We start from the raw sequence: 25,408 nt of genomic DNA on the forward strand, positions 1-25,408 counted from the left end.
TCATTAGGAAGTGTAACTGCAGTTGTTAACACTTTTTGTGGTGCAAATAACAATTAATTGGCTTTACTGACTCATCAATTAATCTCTGTATGGGGTGGAGGTACAAAATGAGTCTAGGATTCAGTTGAGTCAGGAAAATACATAGTAGTGACTCAATGGGGAGCCATTACAACATCCAACATAATTAAAAACATTCAAGGTTCAGGTACCTATGGTGTACCATCTGTACTCCTGTGGGGTGTCAGAATTTTTGACTTTACAAATACAGTATGTGTGTTCAAGACAGCTGACTTTGGGCGAGAGTTTGCATAAACCCCAAAACTGATTGCCATTCAATTGTAGGGCAGTGCTAAAACTATTAATAACTGCTCACAGTTTCTAGTCTTTCACCATCCCTGATTGTTGACCATCCATTCATCAGTCCATAGCCACATTATTGCAACCAATCTCAGACAATGATCCCTGGAGGGGTTTGAAGTAGGCCTGTGTCCCACTAAGGTATCGATCGCAGAGCACGAGGGTCGGCTGTAACGGCAGAACTGTATTGGTCATCACATAGTACTACTGTTTACCAATGACAGCAGTTGGGGGGGAAAAAAGTCCTTCAGAAACTACAAAATGCCTCTTGAGTTTTGTGTCTTTTCTGATTTATAATTGTTGTTAAATTGTTGGATACTCACGTTAAACAATGTCAGAGTATCAAAGTTTTGGATGCTTCAGTTGACAGGGTTTTGCAGGCTGGATATATTGTGACCGCGTGGTGGAAGCCCTTATATAGAAATAACACCTCGCAAGCTCCTCCCCCTCTGTTCAGGCCATGAGGAAACGCAAAAAAAGGTAAGATGAAAGTATTATTTTCATCTAATCGTGGCAAGTGCATAATACCATTGACATGATACATACAGTGATGTAAATGCTGCTAAAAACATGTTATTTAAGCACACTCTGAATCGATCGGGGGTGAGTGTGCAGGTGTGCCTAATGAACAACTCCAGAATCGAACATCTTGCAGACAGACTAATGTAATATTTTTCAGATTTTAAGCATACAACGGTGCAATAATTTCAAAAACGTCACAACGCTCACAACGTTCACTTTTTCCTTCGACAACATTACTGATTACTACTCACTGCAGACCTCATTAGAGCCAACAAACATAATAAAACATCACTTAAAGTACAATGTTTGCTGTCACTGGGATGACAACGCTAAGATGTATATATAATACGAATTACTCATAATCTTTGCGAAGAAAAAAGGGTGTGGAACCAAGCGCAGACCAAGTGACTTTTTGAGTCATTCTTGCCGTTTCGGGTCTAATTTGGAGGCCGAAGTTGACAAACTTGTCGGATTATGTCCAAACATTGTATTCTTCATATCAAACAGCATCAAAATACCGACATTGAAGAACAGCAGTTGGTTAAATGTCAAAAGCCAATCACAAAAGGGTCACTGTGAGGCACAAAACACAATAAGGATACTGCATTTGTAAGCTTGAGTGTGCAACACTGAGGCACACAGGAACATACACGCTCACAAAAGTCAGGTATTGATACATCCATAAAAGACAATGAGGCAAATGCATAGCAATTGCAAGAAGTTATAAAACCTGAAAATGAACCTACCCTCAAACAAATGGTCTCAGTTAAATGATCATAAAAGGATACACGTAGAAATAAAAATCCAGAGAGGAAAAGTGGCTCAAATTATGGTCTCATGAGTTTCACTTCTCACAATAATGGTGTTTTTAAAACAGCAGAATTGTCCAATAGGCATTCATTCATTTGTAAGGACCATTTCATTTCAGGGAGCAATTCCCCATAGTGTCTACTCTCAGAGCAAATATATTCCCCAATGGGGTAATTTTATTTTTTTTGTCCACACACACTTGGCTAAGAGGAGGCACACACGCCTGTGTGCTAAGTAATTCTTCCAAAGACAAAAATACAGCATTATCACTGTATTTCTTTTAACTGCTATTTACAATGCCCTTTAATTGCCTTTGTTTTATTTCAGCTGGACTATTGTCAAATGATGGCCTGTCTTGAAAAGCCAGACAGCTTAACTACTCCAATTGTACAGACCAAACTAGGATTGTCTTCAAATAGTCGAAGACTCAACAATTTGATTGGTAAGAGTCTGACTCAACAATCAACTTCACAGTCGAATCATCTGATATCAATATCCGCTGCTTATGATGTGATGCCTCTATAAAATTTGCAGCCGTGTTTTGGCCTCCCACATCCTTTATTATATGAAATATATTTGTCTGCACACAACAATATTTTACTAATAGGGTTGGGAGGATGTTTCTACATTGGGGACGTGATTGAGGCTCGTCGGGACGCACTGTAAGACACGGAGCTCATCGCGCCTCCGCAGTCAGCCCTGATCGCTGGAAATTGAACACGCAAAGGCACACCGCCTCGGCCTGGAGGTGTAACTCTCCTCTTGAAAAAGGTAATGATCTTAATGCAGGTTCACATGAAACAAATTTGTTCCAACTTTTACATCCTCTGTTTAGTCAAGGTTTATGGCCTCTTGGTGCTGCGCCCAAGCACACCTCGCAAACTTTGGTTCAGCTTTTTTTTAAGGTTATATAAGTCTCAAATTAAATATTTTGTTATGTTCAGTTGGATGAATGTATGTATTCTTTTTATAAGTACCTTTAATTAACTTGGAAATATTTACATATAGAAGTGGTAATTTTTGGAAACTTCATGAATCGGTTATTACGATTCAGGGGTTACAATTCAATTATAAATCGATTTATTTATAAATGTTTAATTATTACATTGTATATTGTAAATATATTGTATATTATCATATTTTAAATGTATTACATCTAATTATTAATAATATTACTAATATGTCTACAACGCTCCTACTTTGGCCACAGACTTATAGAATTGCATAATTTCCGGTTTTTAGATGTTATTTCCCAAAGCATAGATATATTTATATGGAAGAATAGATACGTGAGAAGTGAGAACTGTTGTAGCCCACTAAGTGATACAATAAATAAACTTCCCTACTTGGCAAACACATATTGTGCCATTTGAAACCACAGAATGTTTAGACACTTTAGTACAAATATTATTGTCACTGCTGATATATTAATCTACTTGCTATTTTCCTCTTCTTAACTCTGCTGTAACGCGGTTCCTATTACTCTTCTGTTGAAGTGTACAAAGCATTGTCCTCCTGTGTGTCCGCGCCAATCTAAACCATATAACACATAACGTTAAGAGAATGTTAGCTAATGGTTCACCCATGGTTATTTAAAACCCAAGCTAGAACCGCCTGTATTACTTTAACATACGTAACTAATAGATATTTGGACTTTTGTCCACCAATTCAGAATCGTCCACGTTCTAATCGTGATGCATCCGAGAATCGATCATTTTTTTCCACCTCTATTCACATAAGTGCTAAAGCAAATTAATGTGACGTTCTACACTAATACATATCAACATCGGTTTATTTCTCTTTAAAAAAGCCATACATTCAACATTTTGTCGACAATGGGCAAAATTTAACGAATCAGATTCGACTACGAAGATTCTTCTTCGAAGACAGCCCTACACTGAACACTAGCATACAGATGTAATACCCATGGCTCTTAATGATTAGCAGCTGAAAAACATCATTTGTTAATTATAAGCCCTTTAAGAGACTTATCACTTTATCTTCTCTCTGTGATACAGCTACTCTGTACTTTGTTGGTTTAAGTGATGAATAAAAAAAATTTAAAAAATGATGGCGCCATCGCCTACTTTGCATAACTGACCACGACTCGTATGCATGTAAATGTAATGAACAGTGTAGAAGAGAGGAATAGCATTGTGGGAGCGACAAACAGTAATAAACATTAAAAGCGAAAATAATTAACTTTCTTATTTGAATTCAATTGTAATAACAAGTTACCGTATTTTCCGCACTATAAGGTGGACCTAAAAACCTCCAATTTTGTCAAAAGCTGACAGTGCGCCTTATAATCCGGTGTGCCTTATATATGGACCAATATTGAGCCACAACAAATCTAAACTTAATTTTCATAAAGTTTAGGTCTCGCAACTACGGTAAGCAGCCGCCAACTTCTTTTTCCCCCGTAGAAGAAGAAGCGCTTCTTCTACGGGGGAAGACTTCTTATCGTAGAAGAAGAAGTTCTTCTACGATAAGCAGCCGCCCCGTAGAAGAAGAAGAAGAAGAAGACGCGCGCGGTGCATGCTGGGATATATGACTGCGCGAGGCGTGCCGTTTTGATTTCCATTTGTTTGTTTATGTAAAGACCCCAAAATGGCTCCTATTAAGAGACACACTTACGACGCAGAGTTTAAACTTAAGATGATCAGTCACGCAGTAGAACACAGGAATAGAGCAGCAGCGACACTGACTCGATTAATGACGACTTCGACGAGACGGAGCTGGGCATGTTGGATGCCGTATCCGCCCAACTGTTTAATTTGGACACTGAAGAAGAAGAATTTGAGGGATTCGTGGATGAGGAATGACTTCATAAAGTGAGCTTTACATCTTTATTTTGTGTGTTGTGTTACATTAACGTTTGAGCAACGTTGAGTTATTGATATATTGTTATTGCTCTGCACTATTTCGAGTGTTACTATATTGTGATTGCACTAACGTTTGATTTACCGTAACAGTATCACTGTTTTTTACGTGTTTATTGAATCAGGGAAAAGTTCCCCTCCACTATGTGATATAAATGTTGCACTACTGTTATACCTTGCTGTTGTTAAAAGATAAACAAAACACCACGTCACTGACTTTACCTCGGGGAAAATAATAAAACAGCTCTTTATTCATTTTGGGAGTGAACAGAGTTGTCAGAACGCTCGTTTGTAATCTATTAATAAAGTTTGACTGACCTATCTGACTGTTTTGTTGACATTCCCTTTAGCGCAACTCCATCTAATGGATGAATAGGTGCGCCTTATAATCCGGTGCGCCTTATATATGAACAAAGTTTTGAAATATGCCATTCATTGAAGGTGCGCTTTATAATCCGGTGCGTTTTATAGTGCGGAATATACGGTAGTCACAAAAAGTCCCATAATAATGTGTTATAATAATGTGGAACAAAGTTGTGCAAAAATTATTTGTGGCACGCTGCCATAAATAAATTATTGTACAGTAAATGTTTAACTATCCAGCCTACCAAATACATTCAACAGAGAACACACCAGAGCACTGAATGATCTATCCACTCTCTTGTCCTGAATGCAATTTGTCCAGACACACACAGGGCCTTGCACTAATCTCTGACGCTAGACCCACTGCTTTATTTCTCATCAAGAGGCATTATCTATGTCCGCGAGGAAATGAGACACATGCTGAGAAAATCCAAAATAAGAACGATGGCCCCCATATAAGTCCACACGTATGTTCACCCACGTGTAAGAAGCAGCACACAAATACCATGGTGGCGGTTCATTTTGTAGGATGTAACATAACTCATTTTGAGAGTGAGCCTCTGTTAATGAGCACAGCTTTGATGTGTAAATCCTCGAGTTTTCCAAGAGCTGATTTGAGCCACCCAGAATCCTTCTCAGGTGCAGGCCTGCTCCCTTTTACCTCTTCTTGCGTATGAAGCAGCTATGCAGTTTGGTTCAGGCGTTGCAGCCAGCTCACTGTGTCAGGGTGGGGTTAAGCAGGTCAAGGAGTATGTCCTCAGGTGGGCATAAGGTGGGGCACTCGTGGAGTATGTGGTGTGCAGTCTGCTCAGTGTGGCCACATATGCAGGCTGCTGATTACTGCATCCCCCACAGTTCGTAGCCGATTTAGAGTTTCCCATTCTCTGCGAGGCAGGTTTTCACACTGTGTCAATGATGTGTTAGGGAATAGTGTAGATTGAGTGTGTCTTGGGGTCTCCTACAAGCCAGTTCTCTATCTGTCAAGGATATTGATGTTGGAGCCGCAAAGAGTTGCTGCATGGCAGGAGAAAGGGGGGCGAGAGGGCAGGCGTTAATGGTCAAGTTGAGAGTTCAAAATAAGGTTGTGTAGGGGATGGTTCACGTCCAGCAAAGACTTGTTCACCAGTCTTTGTGACCCAGTCATCTTCTCTGCGAAGAGTCGCAGGTGCAATGCTGGCTAACACTGGCAGGAAATCAGATGGGGTGGGTCGTAGGCAGCCAGTGATAATTCTCAAGGTGTCGTTGAGTCATGTGTCCAGTTTTTTAGTGCGTACACTTTGGCACCATACTGCAGCGGCATATTCTCCGGCACTGCAGACTAGAGCCATGGCGCCAGTGTGAAGGATGGACGTATTGGCTCCCCAGGATGAGCCTGCCAGACTACAAAGAAGGTTGTTCCTAGATAACACTTTAAATATTGAAGGTGTTGCCTAAAGATCAGTTGCCAATCTAATTTTATCCCAAGGTATGTTGGAGTAAGGTTATAGGGCAGAAGTGTCCCGTTAAGGTTGACTGTAAGCTGGCCCTGAGCTTCCTTGTTGTTGAGGTGGAAAGCTGTAGTGGTTTTGCCGTGCTCAGCTTCAGTCTCCAGGTCTTGAGATAGGCTACTACCATTGCTATGTCTGCCGAAAGCACAGCTTCTACTTTCGACCAGCATCTGTCAGAGTGAAGAAGAGCGAAGTCGTCGGCATATCCGTACTGCAGAGATGTTGTGCATGGCAGGTCATTAATGTAAATATTAAATAACATAGAGACCAGTACTGATCCTTGGGGAACTAAATTTCTTAGGCGTCTTGGGTGGATGGACTGTTCATCAAGTATGCAGTATGAAACTGCGATTTGCAATCGCTCTAGGTTGCGATTAGGGATATGATCCGGAGGAGTTTCAGAATCAGGCCCAGGTGCCACACTGTCGCAGGCTACGCTCAGGTCCACTCTTTAGTTGGGTGATGACGTTAGTGAGTTCTTTAGGTGAGAATGGTAGTGATATATGGCCATCTACTCCTGGTGTTTGCTGTAGGCTGGTTGTTTCTTGCTTGATGAATCTGGTGTGATCTTTGTTGGTATCCTTGAAGCAGCCATTTGCAAATTAGCTGTGCAGCTGTGGCTGTCACTGGGCATTGAGTATGTTTGGAGCATTTACTTAGAGCATGAAGTGCTCTAAAACTTGCTGGTAGACGGCTGCGTTGACCCTGGATCTCAGGAAACAGAGTAGACCGACACCAGCAGATGACATGGCACCCCAAACCATCACTGATGGTGGAAACTTTACACTAGACTTCAGGCAACGTGGATCCTGTGCCTCTCCTGTCTTCCTCCAGACTCTGGGACCTCGATTTCCAAAGGAAATGCAAAATTTGCTTTCGTCAGAAAACATGACTTTGGACCACTCAGCAGCAGTCCAGCTCTTTTTTCCAGGGTCAACGCAGCCGTCTACCAGCAAGTTTTAGAGCACTTCATGCTTCCTGCTGCTGACCTGCTCTATGGAGATGGAGATTTCAAGTTCCAACAGGACTTGGCGCCTGCACACAGCGCAAAATCTACCCGTGCCTGGTTTACGGACCATGGTATTTCTGTTCTAAATTGGCCCGCCAACTCCCCTGACCTTAGCCCCATAGAAAATCTGTGGGGTATTGTGAAAAGGAAGATGCAGAATGCCAGACCCAAAAACGCAGAAGAGTTGAAGGCCACTATCAGAGCAACCTGGGCTCTCATAACACCTGAGCAGTGCCAGAAACTCATCGACTCCATGCCACGCCGCATTCACGCAGTAATTGAGGCAAAAGGAGCTCCAACCAAGTATTGAGTATTGTACATGCTCATATTTTTCATTTTCATACTTTTCAGTTGGCCAACATTTCTAAAAATCCCTTTTTTGTATTAGCCTTAAGTAATATTCTAATTTTGTGACACACGGAATTTTGGATTTTCATTTGTTGCCACTTCAAATCATCAAAATTAAATGAAATAAACATTTGAATGCATCAGTCTGTGTGCAATGAATAAATATAATGTACAAGTTACACCTTTTGAATGCAATTACTGAAATAAATCAAGTTTTTCAAAATATTCTAATTTACTGGCTTTTACCTATATGTATATATGTATATATGTATATATATATATATATATATATATATATATATATATATATATATATATATATATATATATATATATACTACCGTTCAAAAGTTTGGGGTCACATTGAAATGCCCTTATTTTTGAAGGAAAAGCACTGTACTTTTCAATGAAGATAACTTTAAACTAGTCTTAACTTTAAAGAAATACACTCTATACATTGCTTATGTGGTAAATGACTATTCTAGTTGCAAATGTCTGGTTTTTGGTGCAATATCTACATAGGTGTATAGAGGCCCATTTCCAGCAACTATCACTCCAGTGTTATAATGGTACAATGTGTTTGCTCATTGGCTCAGAAGGCTAATTGATGATTAGAAAACCCTTGTGCAATCATGTTCACACATCTGAAAACAGTTTAGCTTGTTACAGAAGCTACAAAACTGACCTTCCTTTGAGCAGATTGCGTTTCTGGAGCATCACATTTGTGGGGTCAATTAAACGCTCAAAATGGCCAGAAAAAGAGAACTTTCATCTGAAACTCGACAGTCTATTCTTGTTCTTAGAAATGAAGGCTATTCCACAAAATTGTTTGGGTGACCCCAAACTTTTGAACGGTAGTGTGTGTGTGTCTATATATATATATATATATATATATATATATATATATATATATATATATATGTGTATATATATATATATATATTTCTCGCGCACTAAATGATTGAAAGAGCGCGCACTTGCAGCTGATGATGTCACGTTGTCGATGGGAAAATGCATTTTTAGACAATATGATTTGCCTAAACGGCTAGGAGACACAGAGTAAAAAGCGGTAGAAAATGGATTAGAAAGGACAGATTTTTAAAAATAATTAAAAAAAAAAAAAAAAAAAAGTTTTTTTTGTAACTTGGGACTTCCTGCGGGCCGGATTTTGGACATTGGCGGGCCGTAGCTTGGGGACCTCTGGTCTAGGCAGTCTGCCAGATGTGTTGCTTTGATGGCTCACCAGGTTCAGGAAATTGTTGTAGTGTTCATCGCACTCCTCGTCCCATGTGGGAATGTAACAATGAGGAAAACCGCGTGGGATCTCTCTCATGGCTGCCCTAATGAGGAGTTTGTAGAGGGCTGAGTTGGCACCATCCAGGTTTAGAGTTGTTGGTTTGGGTAGACCGTCGCTGCCTGAGTCCACAAAATTGGTGAACTGTTGCCAGTTAGCCTTGCGAAAATTCCACCTCTTCACTGGTTTGGTAAACACTGGTTCGATAGGGTTGTCTGGGGTTATCAATGACGGCCTGTGTTGTGATCTGTGGAAAGGATGCAGGATGATGCGGTGGGGCAATGGGCCATTCAGGTTTGAGGTTGTGTTCCACCTGCCAGAGTGGAAGCTGTCTGGTTGTTTGGGATCACAGAGGAGTTACACGCCAGTTGCTGATGCCCAATCCTCGAGAGTGACATCGTCTGGATTGGATGAGGTATATCCCCAAGTAGTGCTGCGGTAGTTAAAGTCACCGCCATAAATGCACGGTGGGTCAAAAGCAGGGATATAATTTACCTGAAGCCGGGTTGTTGCGGGCTTGTAGACGTTATTGACAGTTACACCTTCAACTTCTGTGGCTGTCCATTCCAGGCTGTAGTCTGGCGGGGATGTTGCAATTGCTTTCCATTTAGCTGTGTTTTTTATTTTATTGTGGCAATCCCATGAATGTCACTCTTGGTGTGTGAAGCCAATGTGTATCAAGGGATCTTTAGGAAAGAACTGTCGGTTACATGGGTCTTTTGGAGGAGGATTGCGGTGATTTTGTGTGTCTGTAGTAAAGGCTCAATTATGGAGGTTTTGGCCTTGGTAAGGCCCTCCACATTTAGCTGCAGCATGGTGACGCCTTTCTGTATGGCATCAAACATTGCCTGCCCTGAAAAGGGTAGTTGTCCCAGATTGACAACAGGCTGCATTCTCCAACTATATGTCGTCATTAGGGATGATGTTTGAAAACCGGTTCTCCCGATGCTTCGATAAGAAAAGGACCGATTCCATGGATTCGAATCCCTTTTTGAGAACTGGTTCCCGTTATCGAAGCCACTATACCGTATTTTCGCGACCATAGGGCGCACCGTAATAAAAGGCGCCGTGTCAGTTACGGGTGCTATTTCTGTATTTAACGCATAAATAAGGCGCAGCGTATTTTTGGGCGCATGCATGGTTAAACATACGCTAGCTTAAAACATACACTAGCTTAAAACATACGCTAGCATGCATGGACGCTGTTTTAAAAAGGCAGCAGGAGCAAAGCTGAGTTCGGTTGTACTTTATTGAAGTATTTATCAATGTACTCACATTATTTTTTGATCAATCTTCATCCACAAATACATCAAAGTCCTCATCTTTTGTGTCCGAAATGAATAGCGGGGCAAGTTCTCCATAAAACACGCCAGATTCCCTCTCGTCATTTTCAAAGTCAGTCTCATTGCCGTGAGGCTCCTCGGAAAAGATGCCGGCTTTTGCGAAAGCTCGAACAACAGTGGAAGCAAACGCGTTAGCTCAAGCATCCACGATCCATTCACAAATTGTGGCGTAACTCGCCCAACGCTGCCTCCCAGTTTTTGTGAAGTTGTGTTTGTCGATCATCCATCACTCCCATGACACTCACAACTTCACTTTGAACGTCCTGTTTACACCCATGTCCAGCGGTTGGAGTTCCTTCGTCATGCCTTAATGATGACTCCAGGTGGAAACTTTTCTTTCGGCAGCGTCTTCCCCTTGAAAATCACCATGTGTGGCAGTTTCTGCCCATTAGCATAGCAAGCTAGCACGACAGTAAAAGCCGACTTTTCTTGCCTTGTTGTATCGATTCGCTACCGTGCTGGTCTCCTTTTTCTCCACAGTGTGATTCACCGGGATATCGAAAGTGAGCGGCACCTCGTCCATGTTGGTGATGTGATTGTCGGCAATTTGTTTATTTACAACGCACATAGCAGCACTATATGCTCACTGGGGGCGTGCCTTTAGCGTCCTCTCTCACCTGAAACCTTCACCCTTTAACGTCCGCATGCTGTCCTCAGTCACGTCCGCCTTTCCTCCACATAAACATGTACATATGCCGGCCCAGCCACATAATATCTACGGCTTTTGCAACTCAGTGCACACACAAGTTGCACACACAACAACCTATCTGGATTCGATAAGAGATTCGATAAGGAATCGGTTCGATAAGAGGATTTGATAATGACATCGATAATTTGTTAACGAACATCATCCCTAGTTGTTATCAACGATGTTAAAGTTTGCTGTTCCTGCTGGGCTCAAGTTGTTGACCACCTCAGTCCTTTTACATAATGACAAACAACTGATATACTTATCTGTACGATAAATATACACCAAAATAAAGACCCCCATTGAGCTATGGAGAAAAAAAGATGGTTGATGCCAATTGAACAACAATATAGTGATGCTAAAATCTGTAGTGCATTTTTTGCATCATCTTACTGCTTGTACCTCTTCTGTTTCTATTTTTATTCCACCATGCAAATGGACAGCAATGATGGAATGTTTTAGAGAGAAAATATAAGTATTCGCTTCATTTCCTTCCTCCATTGCCTCTCTGCACAGTAATTGGATTGTGGCGGGACCGTCATGTACTATTCATGTAGATTAATGCATATTAATCAGAAGATAATTGGACACACACAGCATATCAATGGTGCTGCCCCACTTCTAGTCACGTATAAATAAGCTATTTGCAGGGATATTTATTTATCAGACTTGGGTCATGCATATACAACCTGCACACAAGAAATGAGGAACACAGTCGCTGGTGACATAAATTATTGAGTCATGGCTTGGTTTGATTAGATTATTTGGACAAAGCATTTCTTCTCTGCAGATTCTCCTGAAATAATTCCAGAACATAATGTACCGGTAGTCAAAGAAGACCATGAATATAACACTAGTGAAAGCATGAGACAATAATTTATAGGACTGCAATACGAAACCAATACATTTAAGTCAATATATTTAATGTTCAAAATACTGTATACTATGTGTGTGATTGAAAAATATAGTTACAACATGTGTGTATGTAATGATATATTACAATATGTATGCATGGAAATGGACACATAATGGACAGATAATGCCTGATCTACTAACGCTTTACAAAGTAGCATATAGTTATAACACAGGCGGCGTGGCTCAGATGGAACTGCGGCCAACCAAGAAACTTAAGGGTTTGTGGTTCAAATCCAGCTTCTGCCATCCTAGTCACTTCCGTTGTGTCCTTGGGAACAACACTTCACCCACTTTTCTCCCAGTGCCACCCACACTGGGTAGCTTAAATGTACATCATGGGTTTCTCAAAGTAAAGCACTTTGAGTTACTCAAGAAAAAGCACTACACAAATATAATTCATAATTCACATATCTGTCAGAAGACTCACTAAGGCAGCACTAAAAACTGACAGTGAGAGGACGCAGTCGAAGTGGAGGCACGTCAATAAGACTGCCCACAAAACGGCGCATCCTCAAGTGACGTCAGAAAGCGGTTTGCAGATGGTCCGTAAAACATAATCTATGCAAAATTATGACCAAGAACCACCATTACATGTTATGTAAAACACAGGGTGTTTTAAATTTAGAAAAATAATCTTAATATGACCCTTTTAAATTAGCAAAATAGCCATCCATTTAGCTTGTACATGCAGAATCATGTACATGCAGAATATATGCTGCTGATTATCAGAACGCCCACAACACTGGAAGGAGACAAAAATGCAAATGTAATCATTTAGCATCCGCAATGTGATTTGTCATGACTGAAACAGTTTGCGGCCCGTTTTTTGCGTCTATATTTAGCACGTTTGGAATGTATGTGCAACCTGCCACACTCACCCACAAATGGCTGTGGTGTGGTCATTGTGAGGAGGAGATTGGTGCAATGATAGACATTGGAGAGAGAATCCTCCGTCTGTGTGCATGTCAAAATATTCGGAATGTCAAAAATAAAAATATTAAACATATCGTCAGGTATAACTGCAGAATTACCTAATTAAGGGACTGATTAAAACAAATTAAATGTATTTGTTTTGGCTTCTTTTCGTGTTTTTTTTTTAATGGTGTTCGTTTTTTTCACAAAGGAGATACAGTATATTATTAATACATCTCCAAATTGGACAGGCGATATGGCCTAATATCGCTACCCACACCAAGAACACAGACCACACCAAGTACTAATATGGACATGTTACAGAAGATCCTCAAACATCAACAAAAAGAACTGGACATGTGTGAGTATCAAGAGCACACCACAACAGAGACTGATATGGACATAGACCAGGGGTCGGCAACCTTTACCACTCAAAGAGCCATTTTGGCAAGTTTCACAAATTAAAGAAAATAATGGGAGCCACAAAAAAAATTAAAATGAAAAACACCGCATACAAAGCTTAAACGCTTTGTGCTATGTTAACCAGGGGTCTCCGACACACGCACCGGCACGCACTTTAATGTGGAAATTTGATGTTAGTGCGGCCCGCGAGTTGTGAATAAATGGCGCTTGATAGCGTCATACTTGCCAACCCTCTCATTTTTCCCGGGAGACTCCCGAATATCAGGGTGTGATGACACTGCTTTTGGCGCCCTCTACAGCCTGCCCAAACAGCGTACCTGCTAGGGATGTGCGTATCGATCCTGTGGTATCGATATATCGATACTCACACGCTACTCATTTGGCATCACTTTTCTGAAAAAAGTATCGATATAAACCAAAAAACGGCGTGTGGGGGGTGCAAGCATCACTTTCAGATGTTTTTGATTACTTACTTAACTTACTATGTGCTGGGACACTCCTGTACCTGGCAGAGTATAGAGCTGGCCCAGTCACGTGACAGGAGACAGCGAATGAGCGTCGTCAACGTGCAACACACACACAGCCAGCCGACAGCGATGCAGCCAGGCATATCCAGTGTTGTCCAATTGTTGACTTAACAGGCATTGTTTTTGTTTTTTTTAGTAATGTTTACTGAATATTTTTGTTTAAATGATTATCCTAAATTCAAATAATTTCCACACAGGGGAATTTACTGTTAGTTGAAAATTGCTTGAGTATTTAAAACAAGATAAGAAAGAGATACAATTTGGAGATTCTTCATCTTTGCATTACAGTTTTATTTTTTTCCAAGAAAATCTTGAATATATGATTGAATGTGATTTTGGTTTTAATCTGTTACATGATTTCTTACATTTCGAAAACATTAGCCTATTTCATATTTCATTAATTGCTAATTATATCACAAACTTTAAAAAATAACTGCAGCTTCTTGCAATTTGGATTTGACTGTTAATTGGAAAGCCCTAATATTTAATTATTATTATATATAATATATAGTTATTATTATATATAATATTTAATTTATTTTTCATATTTATGTTATTTATTTTAATTTTACTTTTATTATATATTGACCATAGTAAATGTGGTATAAATGGTCTGTATTTGTCTTGTGATTTGTCTTAAATAATAACAATAGTAATAATATTTTTGACTGACAAAAAATTGCCAATAAGAAATTATTGGTATCGGTATCAGTATCGATGAAAATGCAAGAAAAAGTATCGGTATCGTATCGAATCCTAAAAGTGTGGTATAGCCCATCCCTAGTACCTGCTCGACCACATGCAGAATGCAGTTTCAGCTTGCTCACGTAAGTGACAGCAAGGCGTACTACCTCAGCAGCCACACATCTTACACTGACGGTACCAATACCCAGAATCCCATGCAGCCCTAACTCTTCCGCTCAACCAACGCACGGAGAGGGGTGGGGGGGTTGATGTGTGGGGGGATTTGGTGGTAACGGGGGTGTACAATGTAGACCGGAAGACTTAGGGCTGCATGGGATTCTGGGTATTGGTTGTGTTGTGTTTATGTTGTGTTACGGTGGGATGTTCTCCAGAAATGTGTTTTTCATTCTTTTTTGGTGTGGGTTCACAGTGTGGCGCATATTTGTAACGTTACAATGTTAAAGTTGTTTGATACGGCTACCGTCAGTGTAAGCTGTGTGGCTGATGACTAAGTATGCTTTGCTTTCTCCAATGTGTGCAAGAAAAAACAAAACATACAACATGTGGCTGGGATGGCACGCTGTTTGTAAACGCTATAGAGGACAATTACTGCAGTGCAATTAGGGCATGCCCTTTATTTAGTAATTAGAGTGTAAATAGGATTATATTTTCCCTGGGAGTTATCTATGAGAGACACTGAGATCCATAAGTCTCCTGGGAAAATCGGGGGGGGGGTCGGCAAGTATGTAGCTGAGCCGCATCAGAGTGGTCAAAGAGCCGCATGCGGCCCCGGAGCCGCGGGTTGCCGACCCCTGACATAGACCCTGATAATAATTTTTTCTCTGCGATTGTTAAAAACTGTAATTATTTTACCCGCGAACAATATAAAAACAGTGTAAAATCAGAAGATAGTCTATCTATAATACATTTCAATAGTCGAAGCATGTACACTAACTTTGAGGCTATCAAGGATTACTTGAAAGAATTTAGTCATCCATTTACCATTATTGCAATTACTGAAACCTGGTTCAACAGTGATAAAGGTATTGATTTTAGTCTGAATGACTATGAATTAACATACATAAACAGAATAAATAAAATAGGAGGAGGGATCGCATTGTACATTCATAAATCTGTTACATTTAAAGTTTTAACAAACATGACCATAGCAGTCGATGGATTATTTGAATGTTTAACAGTGGAAATCCTAAATGACAAAAAGACAAATATCTTCATGAGTTGTGTATATCGGGCACCTGGTTCAAGCATAGAAACTTTCAATGAGTGGATGGGTAAACTATTTTCCTCAGTGAACCAAAAAACCATATTTATCTGTGGTGATTTTAACATTGATTTGTTAAACTCAACCAAGCAAAAACATGTTGATGACTTCATTGACACTATGTACAGCCTGTCTCTATATCCAACCATAACCAAACCCAGCAAAATAACAACACATAGTGCCACAATCATTGACAACATTTTTACAAACATTATGGGAAATCAAGTCACCAGTGGCCTATTTATATGTGACATCACTGACCATTTACCTGTTTTTACTTTATATGACTGTCATCTCAAGAAAACCAAAGACACTATGGCAAAAATCTCTAAACGAATAACAACTGAGGAAACAATCTGTGCCCTAAACAATAGTTTAGCAGTTCAGGATTGGACTTCAGTATACAAAGAACCTAATGTGGACAGTGCTTATTGTAATTTGTTAGACATCTTTACTTCCTTGCATAATAAACATTGCCCCGTAAAAGAATATTTTATAAAAGGAAAAAATAAAAATAGCCCTTGGATCACAAAAGGGATAATTAATGCCTGTAAAAAGAAAAACAATCTCTACAAACTTTTCATCAAAATAAAAACAAAAGAAGTCGAACAATGATACAAGAAGTACAAAAATAAATTAACTGATATTATAAGAACAAGCAAACGGTTATATTATCAAAAAAAACTATATGAAAACAAAAATAATATAAAAGAAACTTGGGATGTTTTGAATAGTCTAATAAAACAAGGATATTCCAAGTTGACATATCCTGATTACTTTATTGATGAAAACGGTGAAGATTATAATATGAGTAATGTAGTGAACAAGTTCAATAGTTTTTTTGTAAATGTTGGTCCTAAGTCGGCTGTTGATATCCCAGACAATGGAGTTACAAAATCAACTATTGAACAGAATTCTTCGTCATTCTTCCTCTCAGCTACAAATGAGCAGGAAGTGACAAACATTGTGCGGAAGTGTAAAAGTAAGTGCTCCACTGACTGCCATGATATCAACATGATATTGGTTCAAAAGGTTATCCTGAATATTGTAAAACCATTAACTTATATATGTAATTTATCATTCCAGACTGGCTGCTTTCCAAGTCAAATGAAAATCGCTAAAGTAACTCCGCTCTTCAAAAGTGACAGCAAACACGCTATCACCAATTACAGACCAATCTCTCTTTTGCCTCAGTTCTCAAAAATCTTAGAGAAACTATTTAACTCTCGACTTGAATCTTTTCTTGAGAAGCATCATATAATCAATGACGGTCAGTATGGCTTTAGGTCCAAAAGAACAACTTCAATTGAAATAACTGAAGCAATTGAGGAAATTACTAATGCACTGGAGCATAAAAGATATGCAGTTGGTATTTTTATTGACCTAAAGAAAGCATTTGATACCATTAATCATTCAATTCTACTAGATAAAATGGGAAGATATGGAATTAGGGGGCTGGCTGGTGACTGGTTAAAAAGTTATTTAACAGGGAGGGTACAGTTTGTTAAAATGGGTAAATTTTTATCTGATACTCTTGGCATTGCTTGTGGTGTCCCCCAAGGGTCCGTGTTGGGGCCAAAACTGTTTAATGTATATATTAATGATATATTTAATACATCCAAAATACTGAAATGTATACTTTTTGCAGACGACACAAATTTATTCTACAGTAGTGATGACTATAATGAGCTCATAAATACAGTAAACACAGAACTAAACATAGTAAAAAAATGGATGGACACAAATAAATTATCTTTGAATATAAATAAAACTAAGATAGTAATGTTTGGAAATCGCAACATAACATCTGAACAGAAAATAAGTATTGATGGTACCCAAATTGAAATCGTAAATGAGAATACATTTTTGGGAGTAATAATTGATAGTAAACTATCATGGAAACCTCATGTCAGACACATTAAAACAAAAATCTCCAAAAGCCTCTCAATTATAAACAAAGCAAAACTATACCTCAATGAAAATGCACTCCGTAATCTATACTGCACACTGGAACTGCCATACCTTACATACTGTGTTGAAGTATGTTGCGTAATCAAGTAGTTAAACAGCTCAGAATGTCCCAATCAAACTACTACATCCACATGCTATTAGAGGCCAAAGGAAATGGCAAAATGATCTGGAAACTACTACACAGCCTATTAAACCCAGAGGGTAAACCCAAACCCAATATAAACTTAAAGTAGGAGACAAAATCATTACTGATTGTACACAAGTCTCAAATGAGTTCAATAAATTCTTTATAGAATCTGTCAAAAACCTTTCCTCTGGTTTCTCTTGTAGGACTAATGATGATCAAACAACAGACATACCTAATGAACAAGACAGCTCATTTCAGCTCAAGGAGGTTAGTCAGACAACTGTCCTAAATGTCATACATGACCTAAACACCACATACTCAAAGGATATTTATAACCTAGACACAGCTTTTCTTAAAAAATATAGCGGCATCCTTATACAGCCTCTTACCCATCTTATTAATATTTCCATTAAAACTGGGCAATTCCCAGATGGATGGAAAACTGCACAGGTAATACCACTTTTAAAATCTGGTGATGCTGGAATGACATCTAACTATAGACCTATCAGCCTTCTTCCAGTTTTATCTAAAGTCCTGGAGAAGATTGTTTCGGAACAACTAATGCACCACCTTGAGACAAATCACTATTTGACTCCCCTACAATTCGGATTCAGACGTAACCATTCTACAGAATCTGCCACTTGTTTTTTAACTGAAAGGATCAAACATTCTCTTGACAAAGGACAGGTGGTCGGTGCAGTATTTCTAGACTTAAAAAAAGCATTTGATACAGTCAATCATGACATTTTAATTTCAAAACTAACTAAATTCAATTTATCCAAACAGTCATTGTCCTGGTTTGAGTCATATCTAAAGGGCCGTGAACAATGTGTCACCATTAACAATGTGAGATCTTCCTTCCGCAAAATAGAAACAGGGATACCTCAGGGTAGTGTCTTGGGACCTATACTATTCAGTCTATACATCAATGACCTACCAGATGTATGCACAGATATAGATTTACAGATGTATGCGGATGACACAGTGGTATATACATCAGGTAAGACCTGTACTCTAGTTGCTGAGAAGTTAAATGTTCAATTAGACAAAATAGCATCTTGGCTGGAGTCATCTTGTTTAACCCTAAACACTAAAAAGACTAACTCTGTCTGCTTCTCCATAAAAAACTACCTCAAACAAACCTGAATATAAAAATTAATGAGGAGGTCATTGAACAAGTACCTGAAGTCAAATATTTGGGCATAATCATAGACTATCAGCTGAATTTTAAAAGTCACATTAAGAAGATGTGTAAAACCCTGAAGGCAAACCTAGGCTGTTTTAAGATTATAAGACACTGCTTAACTCTTAGCTGTGCTTTTACTTTTATGAATGCAATGATTCTGTCACACATATCTTATGGCTTAACCACATGGTCCCAGGCACACCAGTCATCAATCAAGACCATTGAGTGTCTTTATAACCACACCTTGAAAGTTCTAGACAAGAAGAGTATACGATATCATCATTGCCAAATTTTAACCAAATACAATATTTTAAGTTTTACCAATTTTATTTTGTTACACACAGTCAAACTGGTTTTTAAATGCTTGCATAACTCTGCTCCCCAATTGCTCTGCAAGGCAATTACAAGACTGCAAAGTGGTACCAGATCTACCACCCGAGCAGTGTCAAAAGGCAACTGTTGTGTTCCATTCCGTAGAACATCTTTTGCCCAGACTGCCTTTTCAATAAAAGGACCACAACTATGGAACTCTTTACCGGACACTTTGAAAAGTATACCTGCACTTGTCACTTTCAAAAAACAAACAAAATTATGGCTAGTTGAGCAACAATCATGTTCCCATGTTTAGTTTTTACTCATTTTTACTAATTGGTTTTTATCTAGTCTGCACTTTGTCTGTGTTATTATTATTATTATTGGCTTTTATCTAGTTTGCACTTTGTCTGTGTTATTACTATTATCATTATTATCAACTCATTCTATTTTTTATTTTCCTATTTTAATGATGTTGGATCTGTGTTGTTGTTGAGGACAAGTGTTGTAAATTAGCTTTGGCTACAAACACTGTGATGCATGCATCGGATAACTGTTTCAGATGTCTATGTTTTTGTATCTGTCCCTATTTTAAATAAACCTCTATAATAATAAAAGTATGGGGGAATACTTACCAAAACACAATTCATCCTCTGATCATATTACAGAAAAGTGCAGTACGGATCATTCACAACTTTGATTATTTAGAACATACTCATAATCTGTTTATGCAATCAAAGTTGCTCAAATTTGATGACCTTGTTAAATATAATACATTAATAATCTTATATAAAGCTTTTAACAAATTATTGCCACCTAATCTACAACGTTTTTTTATAAGACGAGTGCAAGCTCATAACTTGAGAGGCTTTGGATATTTCTTATTGCCGAGAGCTCAAACCACTCGTAAACGTTTTTGTGTGTCTGTATGCGGAGTAAAACTATGGAACAAACTGGACTTCCAACACAAGCAATGCCAAACTATTAATCGATTTAAACTATTATACAAACATGGGGTCTGGTTCAAATATAGCGATGAGGGTCTTTAATTTGACCTGCTGCTATACTCTGTCTCAAAGTGTTAACATGTGCTCAATGTTTCCTTACCATTATTGCTATGTTGTCTATTACCATTATTGCTATGATGTCTATTACCATTGTTGGTATATTCATTATTCCTACATTGTTGATACAAATGATAGTTACAGTGTAATAATTATTGTTACCTGTGGTAATGCCACTATGATACAACATCTGTATTATAATCCTTGAACAAAGTGAGAGTGAAACTCATGTGAATAAACACTGAATGGAGAACTGGGTGTGGGATTAAATAAGTTATCTTCTTCCCACTCCCTTTCAGGCAAAACTGGACAATAATGCACTATATTAATTTATATTATTATGTTTTGTCAACTTGTACGTCTGTCATTGCCTGAAATAAATAAATAAATGAAAAAAAATGAAATGAATATCTATATCACCATATATACTGCAGCCTCTTGCGATAACGATACATATAACAATATATTTATTAGCATATAAATGACAATAGGAGAATTTCAAAACGGTTACAAAGGCTCTTAATTTGGCTGCTGAGGTATGCAGGAGCATTTAGTATAATTTCTGGTTGTATTATGTTTGTCAAAACCAATATTAATCTACTTGCAAATTAACTTTTAATGTCTGGTTATTTTCTGTTGTAACAAGGTTATATTGTATTATCACTTTTGTTAAAATGAATTATTACATTTTTGATTACAATTATAGTCAAACAAAAACAGAATGGCGGTGTAACAATATCATAAAAATATTTAAATAATACATTTACTACTGGCTCTGACTTCGATCTGACCACTGTAGTATCGACCATTTACTGATAATTTACATGGTATCGTTTACTGTCGATATTTGTATTGATCTGCCCACATTTGTTTACATTAAAGAGCTCTAGCTTAGTGGTAAGAATATCCTCCCACGGTGTGTAGTGTATATTGGTAAGCTATTCTTCATCCTTTGGGGATGACGCTTGTAAGAAAATTACTCGTTTTACTGGCATGGAGACAAAGATTGATGACTTAGAAGTGGCTTTGCTGCACTGTGGCGGGACGTTGGCCGCTAGCGATGATGCTACACTGCGCTGAGAACGTGGCGTTTGTTTACTTGTTTCTGTAAAATTTGTGAGACATAACTACAATCTGTCATTAGCATGCATTGTCACGATATAACGATAGCATTAAAAGCTTTATCGTTGGCCAAATGTATATCATTTATATTGTGTATGGTCTATATTGTGCAACCCTAATCTCTAATACGAAAACATTTCTTGCACCATGCATTTTTTTCATTAAAACGCCTCCCAGAGTGCATTCTATATAGTTCAGTTAATAGTTTAGTGGTGCATGTTCCACAACATAACACAACACCACATGTTGGAGCTACTCAGTGGCCTAGTGGTTAGAGTGTCCGCCCTGAGATCGGTAGGCTGTGAGTTCAAACCCCGGCCGAGTCATACCAAAGACTATAAAAAAAAATGGGACCCATTACCTCCCTGCTTGGCACTCAGCATCAAGGGTTGGAATTGGGGGTTAAATCACCAAAATGATTCCCGGGCGCGGCACCGCTGCTGCCCACTGCTCCCCTCACCTCCCAGGGGGTGAACAAGGGGATGGGTCAAATGCAGAGGACAAATTTCACCACACCTAGTGTGTGTGTGACAATCATTGGTACTTTAACTTTTAACTTTAACTTATATAATTTAATGGGTGTGCAGTAAACAAGTGTCGCCATGGTGAACGCTTGTACAGTACACTCATAATCCTTATGTAAAAAGACTAGTCTGCACCATTTTTTCACTTATCATTTGCCCATGCAGACTTGGTAGATCGCCCACAACCCGCGCACTAATCGTAAATGCGATTTTGTAGTTTGCACGCGCTATTACAGTTAGTGCGTGTTATTTGAGATCTTAGTAGATCAGGCCCATACAGTGGTATCTCATGTGTGCTAATTTGAATGTAAAAACCTTGCATTTACAGTATGTGTATATACATAGATACATTGTACAATTGGATTGTGAATTGGACGGACACAGTATGTGCAATGCAAGAAACAAATGTGATGTATTGCTGGGAAAAAGAATTCTGCTGTGATAAGCAGCCAGCCTTGATCGCCTATCTTTAGCCTTGCTATAAAGTAGCATTCTAGGAAAAAAAATGAAAAAAGAATACTGCAACTGTAAATCTACCCTGATAGCATCTATCTCAAAAGTCATAGGTCAGCTTTGAGGGCACAGAAGTACAAAATCCTCTCAGGGACATATTTTGATTATGGGTATGGACAATAAACTATTAGTGGAAATGAAAGAGGGACTTACAATATTTAAGACTGATGTATAATGCAACAACTAAATGGGTTTATATTTTGTTGTTCTATGCAATTTGTCTTATCATCTCACTATAACATTGCCAAGCACAAAGAAGTTCAGTGGTCTCCACAACCTCCCTGTGTGATTGTTGGGTAAGTATTGTTGGTAAGTAAATTATGAAAATGGATGGAAAGAAACTTTACTATCAAACTTTACCTTTAACTTCTTGTCCGAAAAAAAAATATGTATATTTGTGTCCCAAATTTTAAAATTATGCAGAAAGCTTGAGATCATATTATTTTCTCTACATAATATTATTTTGGCACTAACTACTGTATAAATGACATATTTTGACTGATGGAAAATTTTAAACAATGTTTTTCAACTCATTATTACAGTAAATATATTGTTTAACTCTTAACTATTTGTATTAATTTTATTTAATTGACATATGGCGACTTGTCCAGGGTGTACCCAGCCTTCCGCCCAAATGCAGCTGAGATAGGATCCAGCACCCCCCGTGACCCCAAAAAGGACAAGCGGTAGAAAATGGATGGATGGATGGCCATTTGCAGTGTTTTTGTGCATTGATGAATGAGTGACTTTGACTTACATGTAATTATCGTAATCATCATATTTGTAAACAACCATTCAGCCCCTTGAAATAACCTTGCATAATTGACACTTCTAACAATGACTCACCCCCGCACTTCGGGATATTAATACTAAAAGCCACACCCACTTAAGATAATCATTGTGTAATGAGATAAACGTTGTGACATATCTCGTTGCAGGATTAAAGCGGCGTTATTATACTTTATAACTGTCAGTTTTAACCACATCACCACCCTCGCTCTCCACTCATCTGATACACACTGAATGACTTCTACCAGCAAATTACTTTCTTTTGTCTCCAGTTAATCAACTTAATGGTTCCCACTCAGAAAAGATAATCAGCTATTTTCACCAAAAAAGAGAAAAGTATGTAACTTGCATCAATAAAAGCTAACTCCCCTGCCGCTAATCCTATTTTTAATGATAGTATTTTTTTTGTTTTAGACTTTTCCTCTCACTTTTTATCTCCTCCATTCTGGCCTTTAGTACTACTTATTGATCTGGAGCTATCCTAATTGAACCCTTCTTCTTGTCTCGAGAACTCTCCTGAAGGAATCAATAAAGTACTGTTTATCTATCTTCACTTGAAATCTCTTTTTTATCACAACATGTTTGTGTGAAACAGTCAAACATACATTCCACATCTAATAAACTCACCAATACTCCTTCCATTGCTCCTCTTCAAAAATTTCTTCTGGGATAGGATCAATCAACACCAGGTCTGTCACTTGCCTGATGAAGAGAGTACACATAATATAACACACACTTTGCGATGAGGTCAGATGTGTTGACTACTACCGTTTCACATAACCCTACCACGCCGTAATGATCATGTGCAACATCGCATCACTCAATGTGTCTTTCTCTGTGGAATCGCCTGTCCCTGTCCCCATAGACTGATGATGACCCCATAGACTGATGACCACACATACACCCGATCCCTAGGTAATATTTCCATTTGGTAAGGTTTCATCTTACCACTACTTAATTTTCTCACTTGACGGCAGCGACACAGTCCCTGAGTAAACACTAAATCTTTCATTCCCTGTGCCTATGTCTTGTCACATTAATCACAGCATTGTCCCCTAGATGGTTGAGTTACAGAGGGAAGGGTTGGGGCGATGGGAATGAACACTGCCACTATATATTTATGCAATGATGACGGTCATTCTAGTGGTGTTTAATATTTTCAAAAACATATTAAAATGAGTATTAAAGGATAGTGTATTTGCTTTGGACTGAGCTTCATAGAATGCATTCATCAGGAATTCCGTAAGCACTGCAGCCCAAGACCATAATGCTACCAACTAGGGGTTTACCGATCTGATATTGGTCAGGCGAAAAAACAAGTATCGGATTATATTGGCTTGCATCTAATATCTCCGATATACCGGAGCAACCGCAATACCGAACCGGATACAAGCAGTCCCGCAGCGCAATCTCGATGTAGTGAAGCAATTTACAACAGGTATACACAGTAGGCTATAGGCTACTAGGCGCTAGCAGCTACACAACAGTTAAGCACACAAGCTAGAAATACGTAATAAGTGTCTTTAATTGAACAATATTGCATTCTAAAAACACATTTGTCAATAATAAACCAGTATAAAATATTTGCAGTTTCATATTACTTAAAACGAAGCTAATTAGAAAGTGTGCAGTAACACATGTGTTCGCATTGTTCCACTTACTGTGTCATTACGAGCTTAACTTAATGAATTATTGTGGCGATTAGCTGTTGAGAAAAAACAATTACCAATCTACTTCAACTTAAAAGACTGCATAAGTCCATTCCAGACAGTTAATAATGAATAGGTTACTGTTTTTCATACCTACAATTGTTCTCTGTTTGAGAAATTTCACTTGATAAGCCTTTTCTAACACTCCACACTACAGAATAATATAATACCAGCCAATACTCAAAGCCCCATTATTAGTATCTTAAAGGAAGCAAAAAAGTAGTATCGGGACACCCCTACTAGTA

General features: G+C 38.5%; 1 protein-coding gene across 1 annotated transcript in view; it reads right to left on the reverse strand.

The window, feature by feature from the left end:
- si:dkey-122a22.2 (uncharacterized) overlaps positions 1-25,408 on the reverse strand; it is a 52,895-nt gene that overhangs the window by 14,951 nt on the left and 12,536 nt on the right. Inside the window, exon 7 of the mRNA XM_062063692.1 lies at positions 24,082-24,156. Within this exon, the coding sequence (XP_061919676.1) occupies positions 24,082-24,156 (75 nt within the window). The remainder of the gene's footprint in view (positions 1-24,081; positions 24,157-25,408) is intronic.

The sequence above is a fragment of the Entelurus aequoreus genome, linkage group LG11 (assembly GCF_033978785.1).
Source record: "Entelurus aequoreus isolate RoL-2023_Sb linkage group LG11, RoL_Eaeq_v1.1, whole genome shotgun sequence".
Taxonomy (NCBI): Eukaryota; Metazoa; Chordata; class Actinopteri; order Syngnathiformes; family Syngnathidae; genus Entelurus; species Entelurus aequoreus.